Source organism: Penicillium nucicola, assembly GCF_028828085.1.
Source record: "Penicillium nucicola strain IBT 29836 chromosome Unknown utg000008l, whole genome shotgun sequence".
Lineage (NCBI taxonomy): Eukaryota > Fungi > Ascomycota > Eurotiomycetes > Eurotiales > Aspergillaceae > Penicillium > Penicillium nucicola.
The window spans coordinates 890094-904691 of NW_026643132.1; the positions used below are offsets into that span (position 1 = coordinate 890094).

At 45.2% G+C, this 14598-nt stretch overlaps 5 protein-coding genes across 5 annotated transcripts; 3 read left to right on the forward strand and 2 right to left on the reverse strand.

Annotated features, from left to right (window-relative positions):
* Positions 1–248: 248 nt before the first annotated feature.
* N7511_007821 (putative endo-polygalacturonase) lies at positions 249–1709 on the reverse strand (the record flags this gene model as incomplete). The annotated part of the gene is made up of 1 exon (XM_057130198.1): positions 249–1709. One exon carries the CDS (start codon positions 1707–1709, stop codon positions 249–251), a length of 1461 nt encoding a protein of 486 aa, XP_056981981.1.
* A 516-nt stretch (positions 1710–2225) lies between these two features.
* On the forward strand, positions 2226–3967 carry N7511_007822 (putative MFS transporter; the record flags this gene model as incomplete). Its single annotated transcript, XM_057130199.1, has 5 exons — positions 2226–2516; positions 2571–2797; positions 2856–2934; positions 2999–3472; positions 3524–3967. The coding sequence occupies 5 exons, from the start codon at positions 2226–2228 to the stop codon at positions 3965–3967; spliced, it is 1515 nt and encodes a 504-aa protein (XP_056981982.1).
* Positions 3968–4868: 901 nt separating this feature from the next.
* Positions 4869–6160, reverse strand: N7511_007823 (exopolysaccharide inner membrane protein-like protein; the record flags this gene model as incomplete). The annotated part of the gene is made up of 2 exons (XM_057130200.1): positions 4869–5181; positions 5238–6160. 2 exons carry the CDS (start codon positions 6158–6160, stop codon positions 4869–4871), a joined length of 1236 nt encoding a protein of 411 aa, XP_056981983.1.
* Positions 6161–9359: 3199 nt separating this feature from the next.
* Positions 9360–10609, forward strand: N7511_007824 (uncharacterized protein; the record flags this gene model as incomplete). The annotated part of the gene is made up of 4 exons (XM_057130201.1): positions 9360–9817; positions 9868–9990; positions 10039–10119; positions 10180–10609. 4 exons carry the CDS (start codon positions 9360–9362, stop codon positions 10607–10609), a joined length of 1092 nt encoding a protein of 363 aa, XP_056981984.1.
* Positions 10610–12531: 1922 nt separating this feature from the next.
* N7511_007825 (uncharacterized protein) lies at positions 12532–14178 on the forward strand (the record flags this gene model as incomplete). The annotated part of the gene is made up of 2 exons (XM_057130202.1): positions 12532–13453; positions 13502–14178. 2 exons carry the CDS (start codon positions 12532–12534, stop codon positions 14176–14178), a joined length of 1599 nt encoding a protein of 532 aa, XP_056981985.1.
* Between the last annotated feature and the right edge of the window lie 420 nt (positions 14179–14598).

The following is a 14598-nucleotide window of genomic DNA, read 5'->3' on the forward strand; positions in this document are numbered from 1 at the left end:
GTCACTCTGGAGTAAATAGGTCCCTTCATATGCGGCTTGTGTTTTTTGCAATATTACAATGTGTTAATTTCTTTTTAACCCTGGAGGCCGATATAAATGTAACTACGTATATCTAGATTTCAGGACGAATTTGCATACAATATGTTCCTTGCTTCCAGATTCCACCTATGGATGAGTTTTGTGATCGGATGCGTACAGTTTTCTTCGCAGGGAGTTAAACAACGTTATGTCACCCGACACACTGAGATCTATGATGCAACAAATTTGATGTTTTTGACATGCTCATTGACAAACAAGGGAACGAAATCGGAGACCAAGTACCACGAAGGTTTATCCATCTGTGCGTGGACTAGTATGTCATCGATCTTGAGGTTTTCGAAAGTGACATTCTCAATCTGTCGAGTCTGGTCGTAACCCAACATCAGCGATGGGTTTATAATCTTAGAATCCTGTGTGCACAAGGAGAAATTCTTGAAGGTCAAATTTCGAATCGCCCTCCCAGGTGCGGTAGTCCACATCGTGTTTTGCATCACTCGAATATTGAAGAGTTGGCCCCGGGTGATTCTTTCCACTCGCACATCCTCCACATGAATATCCTGGAACAGGTTGGAGTCGGCAACATTGATCGCGATACATCCTTGATACCACATCTGGTTTTCCTCGTGATCCAAGATATCGATGTTTCGAATGGTAATATCGCTGGTTGTTTCCGGCTTGTCAGGATTCCCATGTGTGCCCATGTTGATTGCATGTGCGATGTCAGGGAGCAATACACAATTTTGGATGGTGATCCGGCTAGAATCCCCATACCAATTCCAGCGGTGTGAATAGAGCGCAATGTTGTCGTCTGAGTTGCGTAAGAAGCAATTTTCGATCATGATATCCGAGGAACAAAAGAAATCCACTCCATCGCCGTTACCGGAAGATGAGAAGGAGCGATACCTATCCACGTGTACATTATTGCATTCTCCCGCAGAGAAACTGAACCCTTGCGCTCCAAGTGATGTCACACCCTCCACTTTAATATGGCTTGATTGACTCATGTGAACTGCGCCCCCGTGCTCTCGAACAGCATATCCTCTTTCAGGTCCGAGGATGAAGCCGTGTCCCTTCAGGGAACTGTTCGAGACACCGATGAAGTTTATCCGGCAAGTGACGAAAGCCCCACCGGCAAGATACACAGTGGTCCCTGACGGCACCATGAGGTTTACACCGTCAGTAACTCTTGAATATGCCCCTCCTTGATTTATGCCTGGTCCAAAATACCAGACGTCTTTCGCATCTTTTGTCGGTGGATCTGGATTGATGGTGTTTGTGAGCAAGTGGAGGGCTTTCCACTTGTCGCCGTTCAGCTCAAGCATGACATCTTGAGCATGGTCCAAAGTGAAGGTGATCTCATTTTGCTGAAGGTGGGCATCGATGCCACGTGAGGCTGGTCGCACTGCTGCGGACTTGACAGAGCCTCCAGTATACGTGACCCGAACTGTAACGGGTCTGCTCAAGTCAAAAGATGCCACAGCCACGGAATGACGATTGAAATCATTGCAGACGGTGCTCGCATTTGCCATGTCGATTGCGTATGCTGCAACCTGATACCATCTTTCTTCTGTGCGTTTATTCTTTAGTTGAACCTGAATCACAAAATCCGAATTGATTGAAAGGCCCGGAGGAGGGTCATAAACTCGGATGGACGACGAATTAGATGCCATGGTCGAGGTTGGATTGGGAAGCGTGGGCTATGAAAGGAAGGAATGCAGAACGAATCGAAAACAAAAAATTCCAATTCATATGAAGTACAAGTAAGCAATTCAGTGTTAAACACTTGGGATGTGATTAGTTCTTGGAGACGGGGTAATTGCCGGAGTTCCTACGGCAAGTGTGAGGCCAACATTGTATTGCTATGAACAATCTTTGTGACCAGTGACAAAAGTCTGGTTAGCAGCGAGTGTCATGGCCGATGTCTCCGAAACGCAGCGTTAAATCAGCATTTGGGCCACGACACGTGTTTGTGAACTTTTCGTACCTAAACGCGTCGGGAAAGCTCCGGCACTTAGGCCGCTGTGGCGCTTTACTCCAGCTCCTCATCGTCCGATCACTGAGAAAACAAGCCATCGGCTCGCCTACAAGAGAACATAGCAACATGTTTGGTACATAGAGCAATCCTCAAAATACGATAATATCTCCAGACCAATTTTGGAATATTGAAACTGCCTCACTGTCAAACCATGGCCTTCAAAGAAAGCGATACGGCGACAACTGTCCACCACGAAGAGAAGAATTCTAATTTGGATGCGACCGATGGATGTCAGGAAGATAATGAGAAGAAAGACCCCTATATGAGTGATCCCGGGATTCAAATCGACGCGGCGACAGACAGACGCCTTTTCTGGAAGATCACGCGTCGGGTGCTTGTAATTCAAGTTATAACCTACTTTTGCCAGTCTCTAGACAAAGGTATCTTGAACTATGCCTCCATCATGGGGCTGAAGGATGATGCCCACCTTGTGGGTCAACAGGTGAGGCGTCGATATCCGCTTCTCTTTTGCACAACGCTGATGCTTTCAACCCAGTATTCATGGCTAGGAACGATTTTGTACATCGGCATTATCGCAGGCGAGTATCCGCAGAATTTGCTACTTCAAAAATTTCCCGTGGCAAAAACGCTGGCTATCAATGTGTTCATCTGGGGAGTCGTTGTGACTTGCTCAGCAGCATCCAACAACTTTGGGTCACTTATGGCTGTTCGATTCTTACTCGGATTTTTCGAGAGCTGTGTCCAGCCTGCCATGATGCTAGTGCAAGTCTACTCTGAATCGCTCGCTCGTTGGCTTCGTTATTAACTTTTGCTAATATAGAACTGGAATGTGGTATAAACGAGAAGAACAATCCGTATTGAACTCTATTTGGTATTGCATGAGTGGAGTGCAATTGATGGTAAGCTTCTATGCAACCTCCTTTTGACCGGAACTTGCTCTGTCTCCTAAGCTAACAATATCAGGTCGGAGGGCTTTTAGGCTTTGGTGTCTCCCATTTCACCAACGGACCGATCAAAAACTGGCAGCTCCTTTTCCTGGTTCTCGGTCTCTTCACATGCGTTTGGTCTGTGTTCATCGGAATCTTTCTTCCTGACAGTCCTATTTCAGCCAAATGTTTTTCAGAGGATGAGAAGCGCCTGATGATTGAGCGAGTGCGCCATAATGAGACTGGCATTGAGAATAAAAAGTATAAGAAGTACCAGGTGCTTGAGGCCATTCAGGATCCCTTGGTTTGGTGCTGTGTGATGCTTATTCTTGTTGCGAATTTGGTCATTGGTGGACTAGGGGTGTTTTCCAATCTAATTATCCAAAAGTTTGGGTTCTCACTTCTTCAAACACAGCTTCTCAATATTGCTCAAGGCGCTTGGAGCATAATTGTCATGATCGGGTCTGCGTGGGCGTCTCAAAGATTCCAGCAAACGTGCTTCGTCATGATCGTCAGTATCCTATTGAATTACTGAGAGCTCACAGTGGCTAACCAGGCTCAGCTCTACACAATTCCCGCAATTGTCGGCACGATCGTTATCCTAGTTGTTACTCCGACTCCATCCAATGCAGGCGGAATGCTGGTAGCCTTTTATTGCACGCAATTCTTCCCCGCCCAAGGTAACATGATCATCTCACTCATCACCCGGAATATTGCAGGCCAATCAAAGAAAGGCTTTACCATGACTATGCTTTTCGTTGGCTGGGCTGTTGGAAACTTGATTGCACCACAAATCTTCCGGGACAGTGATGCCCCTCGTTATCTACACGGGTTCCTGGCGCATATCGTGATTTATGCCGTGTATGTTGGTCTTGTTATCATCACTCGTGTGATCATTATGACCAGGAATCGTTCCAAAGAGCAGGCGATGAGTGAAGTCCGTCATGATGTGGCTTTCCAGGATCTGACCGACCGTGAGAACCCGAATTTCCGATATGTTTATTAATGTCGTGAGATAGCTCTCCTGCTCAGAGAACCGAACTCCAAACAATGTAGCACGTCTTCTTTGCCGTGTTTCACGGATGAAGTTTGCTCTTTCTAACTTGCTTAAACATTCCGCAAGTATTTTGCTCTTCCACCCAGGCCTCGAAATCGACCAACCAGTTGCTACCGAAGTCGCTTCTTTCTATCTATAACCTTCAAAGTATTTTTCTACATCTTGAGATTTTGCGGGAAGGCGTGGAAAATTAACTAATATGGATTCTTTGTTGAGAATTATGGCCACTAGCCATGGTTATAGATCACTTGAGAACCGGATTGGGACTAGCTTAAAGGCAGATTTTCTAGTTTATAAGAGTTTCACCATACATTGATGAATCTCTAGACTTATATACCTCAATTTATTCTACGTTATTCCTTCATATAGGCCCAACATTCGTCATTCCTCCGTCAAACATTACAACTCTTGACATTTTCAAGAACTATAGGTTAATATGACTACTCAGAAAGGTGTTCCATAATGTATTTTAACATGGAGCTTCCGAGGTTCCAACTTGAAGATTCAGTTTCACGTCAAGTTACATATTTGGAGGAAATACTGGGCACCTGGACAGCTCACCACCGAATGTATTACAGTCAAAATATTGAAGGTTAGATAGTAGTTTTGCTGAAAAAAACCGGCCATGAAAAGTTCAACAACTTCAAAGTGCTCGGATATGTGTACATGTCGGCCAATTCCATAGCTTGACGGAGCAAGTAATTAAGAAAAAAGGGTAAAAGGTGGTATTTGCCCAATGAGCGCACTGTCGAAAAGAAGAGAAAGTGCAGAAAAGAGAATTTATCAAAGGGAAACGGTCCGTCATCTCCCCAGTGAGGTCATCTGATTCCCAACTCAATTGAATTGACTCCTATGCGCCAGATTCAATGCGGTAAAGCAAGGTATCATGGCCAAACACATCGTACCCTCCAGAATTGGGGCCATAATCACCACCGCCACCCTCAATACTGCCACTGATATTACTGTTGACATAATCTCGATACTCCATCGACCAAGAGCTGTCCAAATGCTTGACGCTTGAGTAGTGAGACACAACAGCCTCGTACCCAGGCCGGACAGTGAAACGGCCTTTTTCAGCCACGACACTCAGCAATCCTTCCCAGCTAGTGTAGGGTGTATAAAGAACAGTATTGTTGGTATTGTATTTGGCGACATATTCAGCCCTGTGAATCGCAATGTTAGACAGTGCACTTAACGAAAAGGTAAAAGGCTGGCCTACCCATTGAGTATCTCATGTTGGTATGTAGAGAAAAGATCTTCGCCCTGGTTCCACCCTTGTTGTCCAATCACTCCAAGCAAAGCGATACACAATGTTGAGTGACCTTGATCACGACCCGATTCTTGGATCTCCATGAGTCGTTTTCCAGAACTCTCCTCAGTAAAGTTGGCAACAGAGAAGTATGGCAGTGCTCCATTGACTACCACACTGCTATTCGGTAGGCCATGCTGCCAGTAGTGCGTGGCGTAGTTGTACATGGTTCTGTTATCAGTAAAAATACCAATTGCTTGCAGCGAGGCAATATTGCACAAATCCCAATTTGCGTAGTAGAAGTTCGACTTGTAATTGTGATGCTCCAGGAAGTCGAGGCTATATTTCGCAAAGACACTGTTCAGCATAGTGGCGAAGACTGTTTGGTTCCCCTTCGTCCAACCAGGATAGATTCGGAGTAGTTCAGCAGCATTGGCAAACTGATACCCATACAAGCCTGCCGCGAGGAATTTGTCTTCAGTGCCGTTGATATCACGTAGTGTTGACCCCCAGCCATTGAGAATATCAACAGCGTGGTCGGCATATGATGTGTTACCACCGATAAGCCAACGAATCGTGAGTTGATAAGCTGAGTGAGCATCACGGTACGCATCTCCGTAGTTCTGTGCGGGGGTTGGCTGCCACGTAGCATTGGTGCCGCGAACTAGGATCTCATGCGGCTTTGAGATCCATGACGTCTGGGCCAATTTAGCAGACTCAAGATGCTGCCATGCGCGGTACCATGGTTGCGCTTCGGTTTTGACCTTTTCTCTTATTCTTTGAATGTCTTCATTCGTGTGCAATGCGCCTGGGTGCGCAAAGGGTTCAGCCTCGGGTCTAGCCAATGCAAAGGATAGGAGAGGGCACAAAAAGGCTATATTTCTGAAGTACATTTTAAAGGCTGAGACCTAGTCAAGATCGAACTTGAAGAAATATGTGTGAAAATGTGGCGGGCAAAGAGCCTTCGGAAAAAATCCAACCTCTTATGTATTTTGCCCCAAGTCGGCGGATACAGTTAGACAACAACAGTAAAAGTCTTGCGCAGTCGTGAATGTTAATCATGAGCAAGGAAAGCTTCATCACCAAGACCCTAGCCTTACCTAATTCTGTGGCCTAGCATGAATTAGCTGAGAGAAGAGAGAATTACATATGCTCCGAGCCTTCCCCCGGTTGGAGCAACACCCCGCATTTCTCCACACGGGCATATCCGGGGGCGTCCCAGGCCGGCGATTCACCCGGAGGCCGGTTGAAGAATTAGTGATACCAGCGGGACCTCAACTTGCTACGTACGTAGTCTGAGTATAAGTCTTTGGAAATGTATACCACCTGTGAAAACTAAAGCTTGATAGAAATAAGGTGATATTATTTTTATTTCGATTTATACCTTTCAGCAAATGCCACATTTGAATTTTTTTAAATATAGTCTCTACCAATCTTCTCATCCCCATGCCATGTATGTTTCCCTACTACTATATACGCTATCATTGGATTCTATCTCACATTGACTATAGACAATTCCCTGCACCCTTTATTATGTGACGGTTTCATGGCGTCCCTCATTTGATTGATATTGTTAAAAAGTTACAATGTCTGAGGGAAGAAATGATGAATATTGGGCTTTACAATGGAAGATTGTAGGAGAACAAATTGAGTTGTTCAAGTCTGGGATTCATGATTGTGTGATGAACCCCTTTTATATAAGAAAAGGAGAGCGATAAGAATGCCACTCATTTTCTCAATTCTAAAAAATCGTGATCACTATGCTCCTCATCAATATTAGATAAAACAAGGTTCAACAAAAGAACAAGAATATAAAAAACCATATAAGAGAACCCAAAACAAGAAAAAAGAGATATAAATGAAATACTAAACACAAGTATAATAATATGACACAAGAACTGCAAAGCAAGTTTGAACGGAAACCCTACGAATGCAACAATACAAATGCAATAATCTCCTACAAATGCGTCAAAAAGGGGAATAGAGAAATTAACATAAATTGAGCTAGATTCCTTAGCATAAAGAATATCAATTTCTCAATTTTTCTATCAATTTCTTAATATTCCTACCTTCTCTTTTAATGTCTAGCAGATTCTTGATCTTACTTTTGTTTAAATCATTATTCTTAATGATCCTCACCCTATTAACCTAAAAATAACGTTGTTATATAAAGCTAGGAGATAAACAGTAAGCCCACGCTGATTCTAGGAATCAGCGTTTCGACTACCTGTTTACAATATATATTGTTCTTGTTGTATACGCTATATCGGCATCTATCTCTCTAACATAGCGACGACCCGCTAGCAGTGCGTAACAGTTCTATCTCGCTTACCTATCTCAAAACCTGGAGACCAGCGTAGTCTCACAGTAGGCTAGGCGGTAAATATTCACTATAGGCAAACTTAATATTGAGCTGAAAGCCTCAACACACTACCGTAGTGACCACCTCAGACATGCTGTCATATGTTTTTTACTTTTTGGTTTTTCTTCTTTTGGCTGAATTATGTTCTTCTGAACCGCTTTTTTGTGTCGAGGACCACATGTTTACTTATTGTGATATTTTGTGCATCCGTCTTGTCGCCTTGTTAGTGGGCTTGTTTTCATGACCAGATATCATTCTATCTTCCGTCCTGGGGCCCGGATTGTCCGACAGACAGGTATAATCTCGAAAAGGCTTTGCCAAGCTGTGTCCACATTAAACTTTGAATGTTGCGCCACTGTTACCGACCGCGGCAGTTGTTCTCGGAAATGATCAGATGAAGGGACTTGCTAAGTGTCTATGAGTAAATTAACTTAGTAGTAGCCAAAGCTGATAACAATGTCCTTGTTATCTCAAATCACACGCACATTATGTGCAGATCTCAAAAATAAAGATAACCGAATGATCTGCCGGAACAATTGCAAATTTCAATTTTCTAGTACTCTCCACTAGCGTCGACTGATTTCATCAGCCTACGGTAGCTCAATACGAACAGAAGAGATGCATTTAAGTAATTTAATGTAAAGTATGAAGCGTGCGCGTACTCCGTTCGCCACAGTTTTGGTTGCCTTGCAGATATTTCAACCTAAAAGCTGCATCCACAATTGTTCCACTCTCTACCGCCATACTAAGCTCGTAAAGGAGTATGCTACAGAGCTGCGATGCAATGAACCATGGTAGGAGATCCTCACAATCGGAAGCCCGCGCGGACTTGGCGGTCCGAGCCAACCAGAGTGCTCGCTTAGAGGACCAACCAAGATCACGGATATCCTCTACTGTATGGGGCACAAAGGGGTGAATGTTTGGTAGCAAATTAAATGCACATGTGGCGTGTGGGCCATGTCCGTTCACCTCTCGCTCCAGTCGTATAGCTCTGCCTCTAAAATAGGACTTGACTGCGGGGACAGAAGTACGAGGTCGACTTCTCGTGGCGTTTTGGTTCCAGCAGTTTGGTTGGCGTCAAATCCCTTGCATTCCTTCCATATTAATTGACCCATAAAACGTCAAGTCCTAGATTAAGCTGGGGTTTAACTTATACTTTGGCTAATTGCATAATTCACTTGTGGACAAGATTTATGATTGGGTACTCAATCATGAAAGAAAGAAAGAAAGAAAAAAAAAAAAAGAAAAAGACGACATCTGAGACAGCTCCTGACGATCATCATCTGCGAGTCGCCTGTGGCTGTCTGTTTTTTCAAGTCTAGACGCCACTAGGGCTTGGGTGGGGAGGCGTCACCCGCTTTTCCTCTCTGCCGCGCGAGACTTCCGGTCTTTAACGTCAAATCAGGAGCCGCATCGGCAATCTCCATAGGGTTAAAGTACACGGAACCAGCCATTACAAGCCCGTGAGGCGCGATGGATGATCATTTTCCGATTTGCCGGACTTCCAGGAATTTTGTTTCCCGGCCATCTTGAAACACACCTAGGGTATTGCACTAGTTGAGCTAGTTCACGACAACAATCAGTAGGGGGACAAAGACCCTCCTCTCTATATTATTCCTGCAACCGCTCCACTTGAACATCAACCCCAGGTTGACAGAAAGTCGAGATTTTGAGTCAAATCGGCCCTTTATAGCATCTGAGGACTGATTTACATTGAAATCGACGGCACAATGGCCATCTACACCGATGCGGCCCCGGGCCTAGCGGGAAGCACGATCCTTCTGACAGTATTGGGCCTGTTGACCTTCGGCTTGCGAGTTTACTGCAGAGTGAGTCGCAGGTCATGGGGAATGGAGGACTGGATTATGACGGTGGCATTGATCCCATTCGCCGTGCTAGTTGCAGGATGTATTGGAGGCGCCTTCAATGGAATTGGAATTCACAACTCGACACTTGCACTTCCTGGCAATGAAAAATACTCGGCGGAAGGAAAGAAGTACTTCCTCATTTTCGAAGTCGGCTACTGCTCTGCGATCATTCCAATCAAGCTCAGCATCAGTTGGATGTTGATTCGAGTCGCAGAAGGTCGTAAGATCTACCTCTATGTACAATATGTTGTTATGGCTACATTTGTGGTCATGAACATCATCGCCTTGATCTTCATCTTGATCAACTGCATTCCAGTCGAGTAGGTGTTGCACTGAGCCAACTGCAAATAAGATGCTAACTCATTTACAGAGCTGCCTGGAGCCAGGAGGCCCTCGATAATGGAGGCAAATGCCAGCCGAGCTATGTCCTCGCCGATGTGTACTACGCCTGTACAGCTGTGAATATCGTCACCGACTGGGTGACTGCTTTCCTGTAAGAAGTCCTGTCCCTCTTATATGAAAGCAAGACTAACAGAGACAGCCCGGTGCCTCTCCTTTGGAACGTGCAGATTAACCGCAACACCAAAATCTCTATCGTTGGCCTGATGGGTCTGGGTATCTTGTATGTGGATCCTGATTCTCTCGCTCCCTCTCGCTCATGGCTAACATGACTGCTTCGCAGTGCATCCCTATCAGCTTGTATCCGCCTAAAATACACCGTCGCACTCACCAACCAAACCGATTACCTATACGATATCTCCAATGTTGTGATCTGGGGATTTGCAGAAAACGGCCTGGGAATGATTGTTGGAAATATCGCAACCCTCCGACCTCTGTTCCGCATTCTCCGCGATCGCAAGACCTCCGACTATAAGAACTACCACCAGTCGCCCGGGCTCAGCTCGCATCGCACTGGAGGTGCCATGTTCTCACGAAACTATGAGCTTGCTGAGCACGGAAAGAACGTGACTACCACATCCGCCATCGAACACAACCCACGGGGAAGTTTGAGTGATGGTGACAGCCAAAAGGATATCCTTGATAATGGTCAAAGACCTGGACAGGCCGATATTATGGTTAGCCGCCAGGTCGTCGTTGCTTATGACGACTAGACTCGGAGTTGACTGGTTTCTTGGGAGATCTCTACATTCATTATAATTATCTTTTCTTTATAAATATTCATTCATGTGGCCTAATTAACTTTTTGTCTCTTATTACCAATACATTCAAGCTGTCATGTTCAAACCCGCAGAAGATATTCTTATAAGAGTGCAAACCTTTCAAATGTTCGCTCGGACCGTGTTCAGGCAGACCCATCAACTTCAACATCAAGCTTCAACCCCGACCGAAAGGATTTCTCTGCGGACACGCATTTTGCTACACTACGAAGACGGTGGCTTGCTGAATCGCACAGTATGGGAACCAATCCTGATTTAGTAAACGGTAATAGACCGGCGATCCCTAGACCTATGAATTAGACTTTCTCCGCCGATATTCTCCTGAGATTGTCGAAAATGCTCGCTCGATACAAGCTGTTTTTGTACGGGTGTCTGGAATGAACCTTCGCATATTCACATCTCATCCTGCGAATCGATTCCGCGTCAAGGGGTCCCTATCGAGTTCTCTCAAGTATTGTACTGTACTGTACTTCTGAAAGTGCATCTGACACATCAAGATCGGCTTTTTGATCGTGTTTGACGTAGATCCTGTGAACCTTGCGTTAGAGGGCCCACTCCAGAGGCGCAGCTAGCTTTTCTAGATGCTTCTTCGAATAATGCGACCCCTTGCTTCTTCGCTCCGACAAACGGAGTTCGTTGAGTACAGTGCGGAGGACAAGATTCTCTGGTCGGCGTTAATCCAATCGGATCTATACTTCAACTTCGATGTCTTGCGTGCCACGACCTCGAGGATACTTACTGTACAGTACTTTTCTTGTCTCCAACGGATTTTCGGCCAATCACAGAATGCCTAACATATGTGCTGTACTGTAGCGTTTCTTGAGAAACAGATTACACGAAAAGAAACCGCAGGAATAGCACTTGCCAGCGCGAACACAAGATAAAAAGAAAATTTCCTGAATCACCTTCGAGTGCTACAAGAATTGTTTTTTTTTTGTTCTGAGTCTTGATACTACTAGTCTATCTGTCGCTGTTAACTTATATGTACACGCTTGGAATTCAACCCTCTTCGAAATTTTCTTTTTCCCTAAAATGCTAAGTGCTTCTTCTGGATGAGCCTGACGGTTCCAATGACCATTTTTTCATACAGAGAATATAGTGTAGATTTAATCAAGGACTCAGCTATTCTTCTAGACTAATCGGTCTTATACCACAGTGACTGCACTGATGGTTCGACATATCAGCACGGAATAGCAGAAAGCCAATTTTTCCGCCTTGGAAGCTACTTGATGGTTTGTAAAAGTCAACCATACTTATCTCGCTTTTCAATAAGTAGTCAGCTTGGGATATTAGTCCCATTTTACCGAATCTGCGTCCTCGGCTGACCGATGACACCTCCTATGCTCGTCATCTTTTTCCGTAAATGACATTAGGGTATGGTATGTAAGATCGTTTCAAAATCTCGGGCAGGTGGCGCCGCGCTCTTTCCTCCTTTGATAATGTGAGATCAGCTACTCCTGCATTCTTTCGCGGTGTCATTTGCGGTAATCACCAATGAAAATAATTGTATTCGCATCATCCCTATATTTCAACGAATAACAACTGACGGGGGGCGCAAAGTGAGTTTGGGAGTGAGTTACCCAAAGAGGTAACTTATGCTGCCAAGACAGGTAATATATAAGAGTGAATTCAGGCTATGTCGGCGGTGATTGCCGTCTGTATCCTCCCGCGGGTTTCTTCCCCGCATTACCCCGGATTCCCATATATCTCCACAGGGCAGACTTGCCAATTCCGGACTGCAGAGATATACACTTAGACTAGTTTACAGATATAAAAGGATTCAGTTGGGCCTCATCATTGACTTTGCCAGTATCAATCTTCACATCTCTAAACATAAGTCTGATACACTTCGAAACATGTCATCTTCGCAAAATGACCGGCGAAAATCGCTCGACAAAGAACAGGATTTAAAGCCCGTTAGCAGTCAGATTGAGATCGCGAAAGCGTCAATCCATGATGTTATTGATTTGGATGAGATCGAACACACCGATACAGGCTGGTATATTTGGCTCATCGCATTGACCGCCTCGATCGGCGGCATGCTCTTTGGGTACGATACCGGTATCATCTCAGCGGTTCTAGTATACCTTGAAGACAGTTTAGGCCATATATTATCAGCAAGCGAGAAAGAGTTGATCACATCCTTGTGTTCTGCTGGAGCATTTGTCGGCTCTATCATTGCAGGTCTGACAGCCGATCGATACGGACGCAAAGGGCCAATGTACATCGGCTGTGCTCTCTTCACAGTGGGGGCGATTTTACAGGCCACTGCATACTCTATCCCACAGATGGCGGTCGGAAGACTTATTGTCGGCTTTGGGGTTGGCTCTGCTGCAATGATTGTGCCAGCCTATATTGCCGAAATCGCACCCACCAAACACCGCGGTCGCATGATTGGTCTGAACAATGTCAGCATTACCGGAGGCCAAGTCATAAGCTATGGTCTTGGTGCTGCCTTTGCCGGCGTTCCTAATGGATGGCGCTATATGGTTGGTCTAGGTGGTGTCCCCAGTGTACTTCTGGCCGTCTTGCTCCCGCTTTGCCCAGAGTCTCCTCGCCAGTTGGTCTACCACGACAAAAAAGAGGAAGCTCGAGCAGTTCTGCACCGTATCTTCAGTTCTGCTACTCCCGAGCAGGTCCAGGTTAAGATTGATCTCATTGAAGCTGGTGTTCGAGAATCTCGGGCCTCTACTGGTAACCAGACCCGGTGGTCTATTGTGAAACAACTCCACTCAAATCCTGCCTATTTCCGTGCTTTGGTGTGTGCATGTGGTCTAAGTAACTCTGTCATGTCCTGTCTTAAAGTGTTTCACTAATAACTCCTAGTGACCATCAGCCAAATGTCAGGCTTCAACGTCCTGATGTATTACTCCGGAACGCTCTTCGCCCTAGTTGGCTTTTCCAACCCAGTCGCAGTGGGTCTTGTTGTGTCAGGAACCAATCTGGCAATGACCCTAGTCAACATGCTAGTCGTAGACTCCTTCGGCCGTCGCAGACTTTTAATAACAACGGCATGGGGCATGTCAGCTAGTCTGGTCGCAGTTGCTGTATCATTCGCATATATTCCAGTTGATCTGGAGACACTCGAAGTGACAACGAAGTCCATCACAGCGCCGGCTATTATTGTTTTAGTTTTCATCATCTTCTTCGTGCTCTTCTACGGCGTGTCGATTGGAAACACCGCCTGGATGAGTGCAGACTTTTTCCCTACGGAGGTTCGTGCCGTTGGAACAATGTATATGACTTGCTGCTGCTGGGGTTCGAATCTGATTGTGTCTTCGACATTCTTGTCTATGATGAAGGGGATCACACCCTCTGGTGCATTTGGTTTCTATGCATGCCTAACATTCTCAGGCTGGGTGATGATCATATTCTTTTACCCTGAAATGTCGGGACTACAGCTTGAAGAGATTGGTGAGGTCTTCAAGCATGGTTTTGGTGTGAAATATGCTTCAAAATTGCGAAAGCAACGCGCCGAGGACCGTCACGCCCGCCTTGGGTGAGCTTGGCCAACGAGCTCTCTATTGTGGAATCTATAAAGCTCGTGAATCTCTTCCATCCATGAATATGTCTTATTAGTCTTATCAGAAGCCATATAGCACTCTTGCGCATTCTTTTCGTCTTGAAACTAGCAATTTGAATCTAGTTCACACCTCAGGGTAAATATACTCCAGAAGGCGGATCTTCTCTATCAAGAAACCTGACTTGTGATTTCGGCTAATCGTCGTAAATGAGCTCACCACCAATGTATTGAGGCGCAGAAATTAAGTGTGCTGTCTACACCCAAACCTAGCAGTCTAAACTTTGGGTGCCCCGGCGGTTAGCCGCCAATAGATAATGCTACATTAGCGTTTTACGAGACCAAAGGTGCGTATTAAACTTTTTGAGTAATTTGGGAAACTATGATACAAGAATCTGTAGCA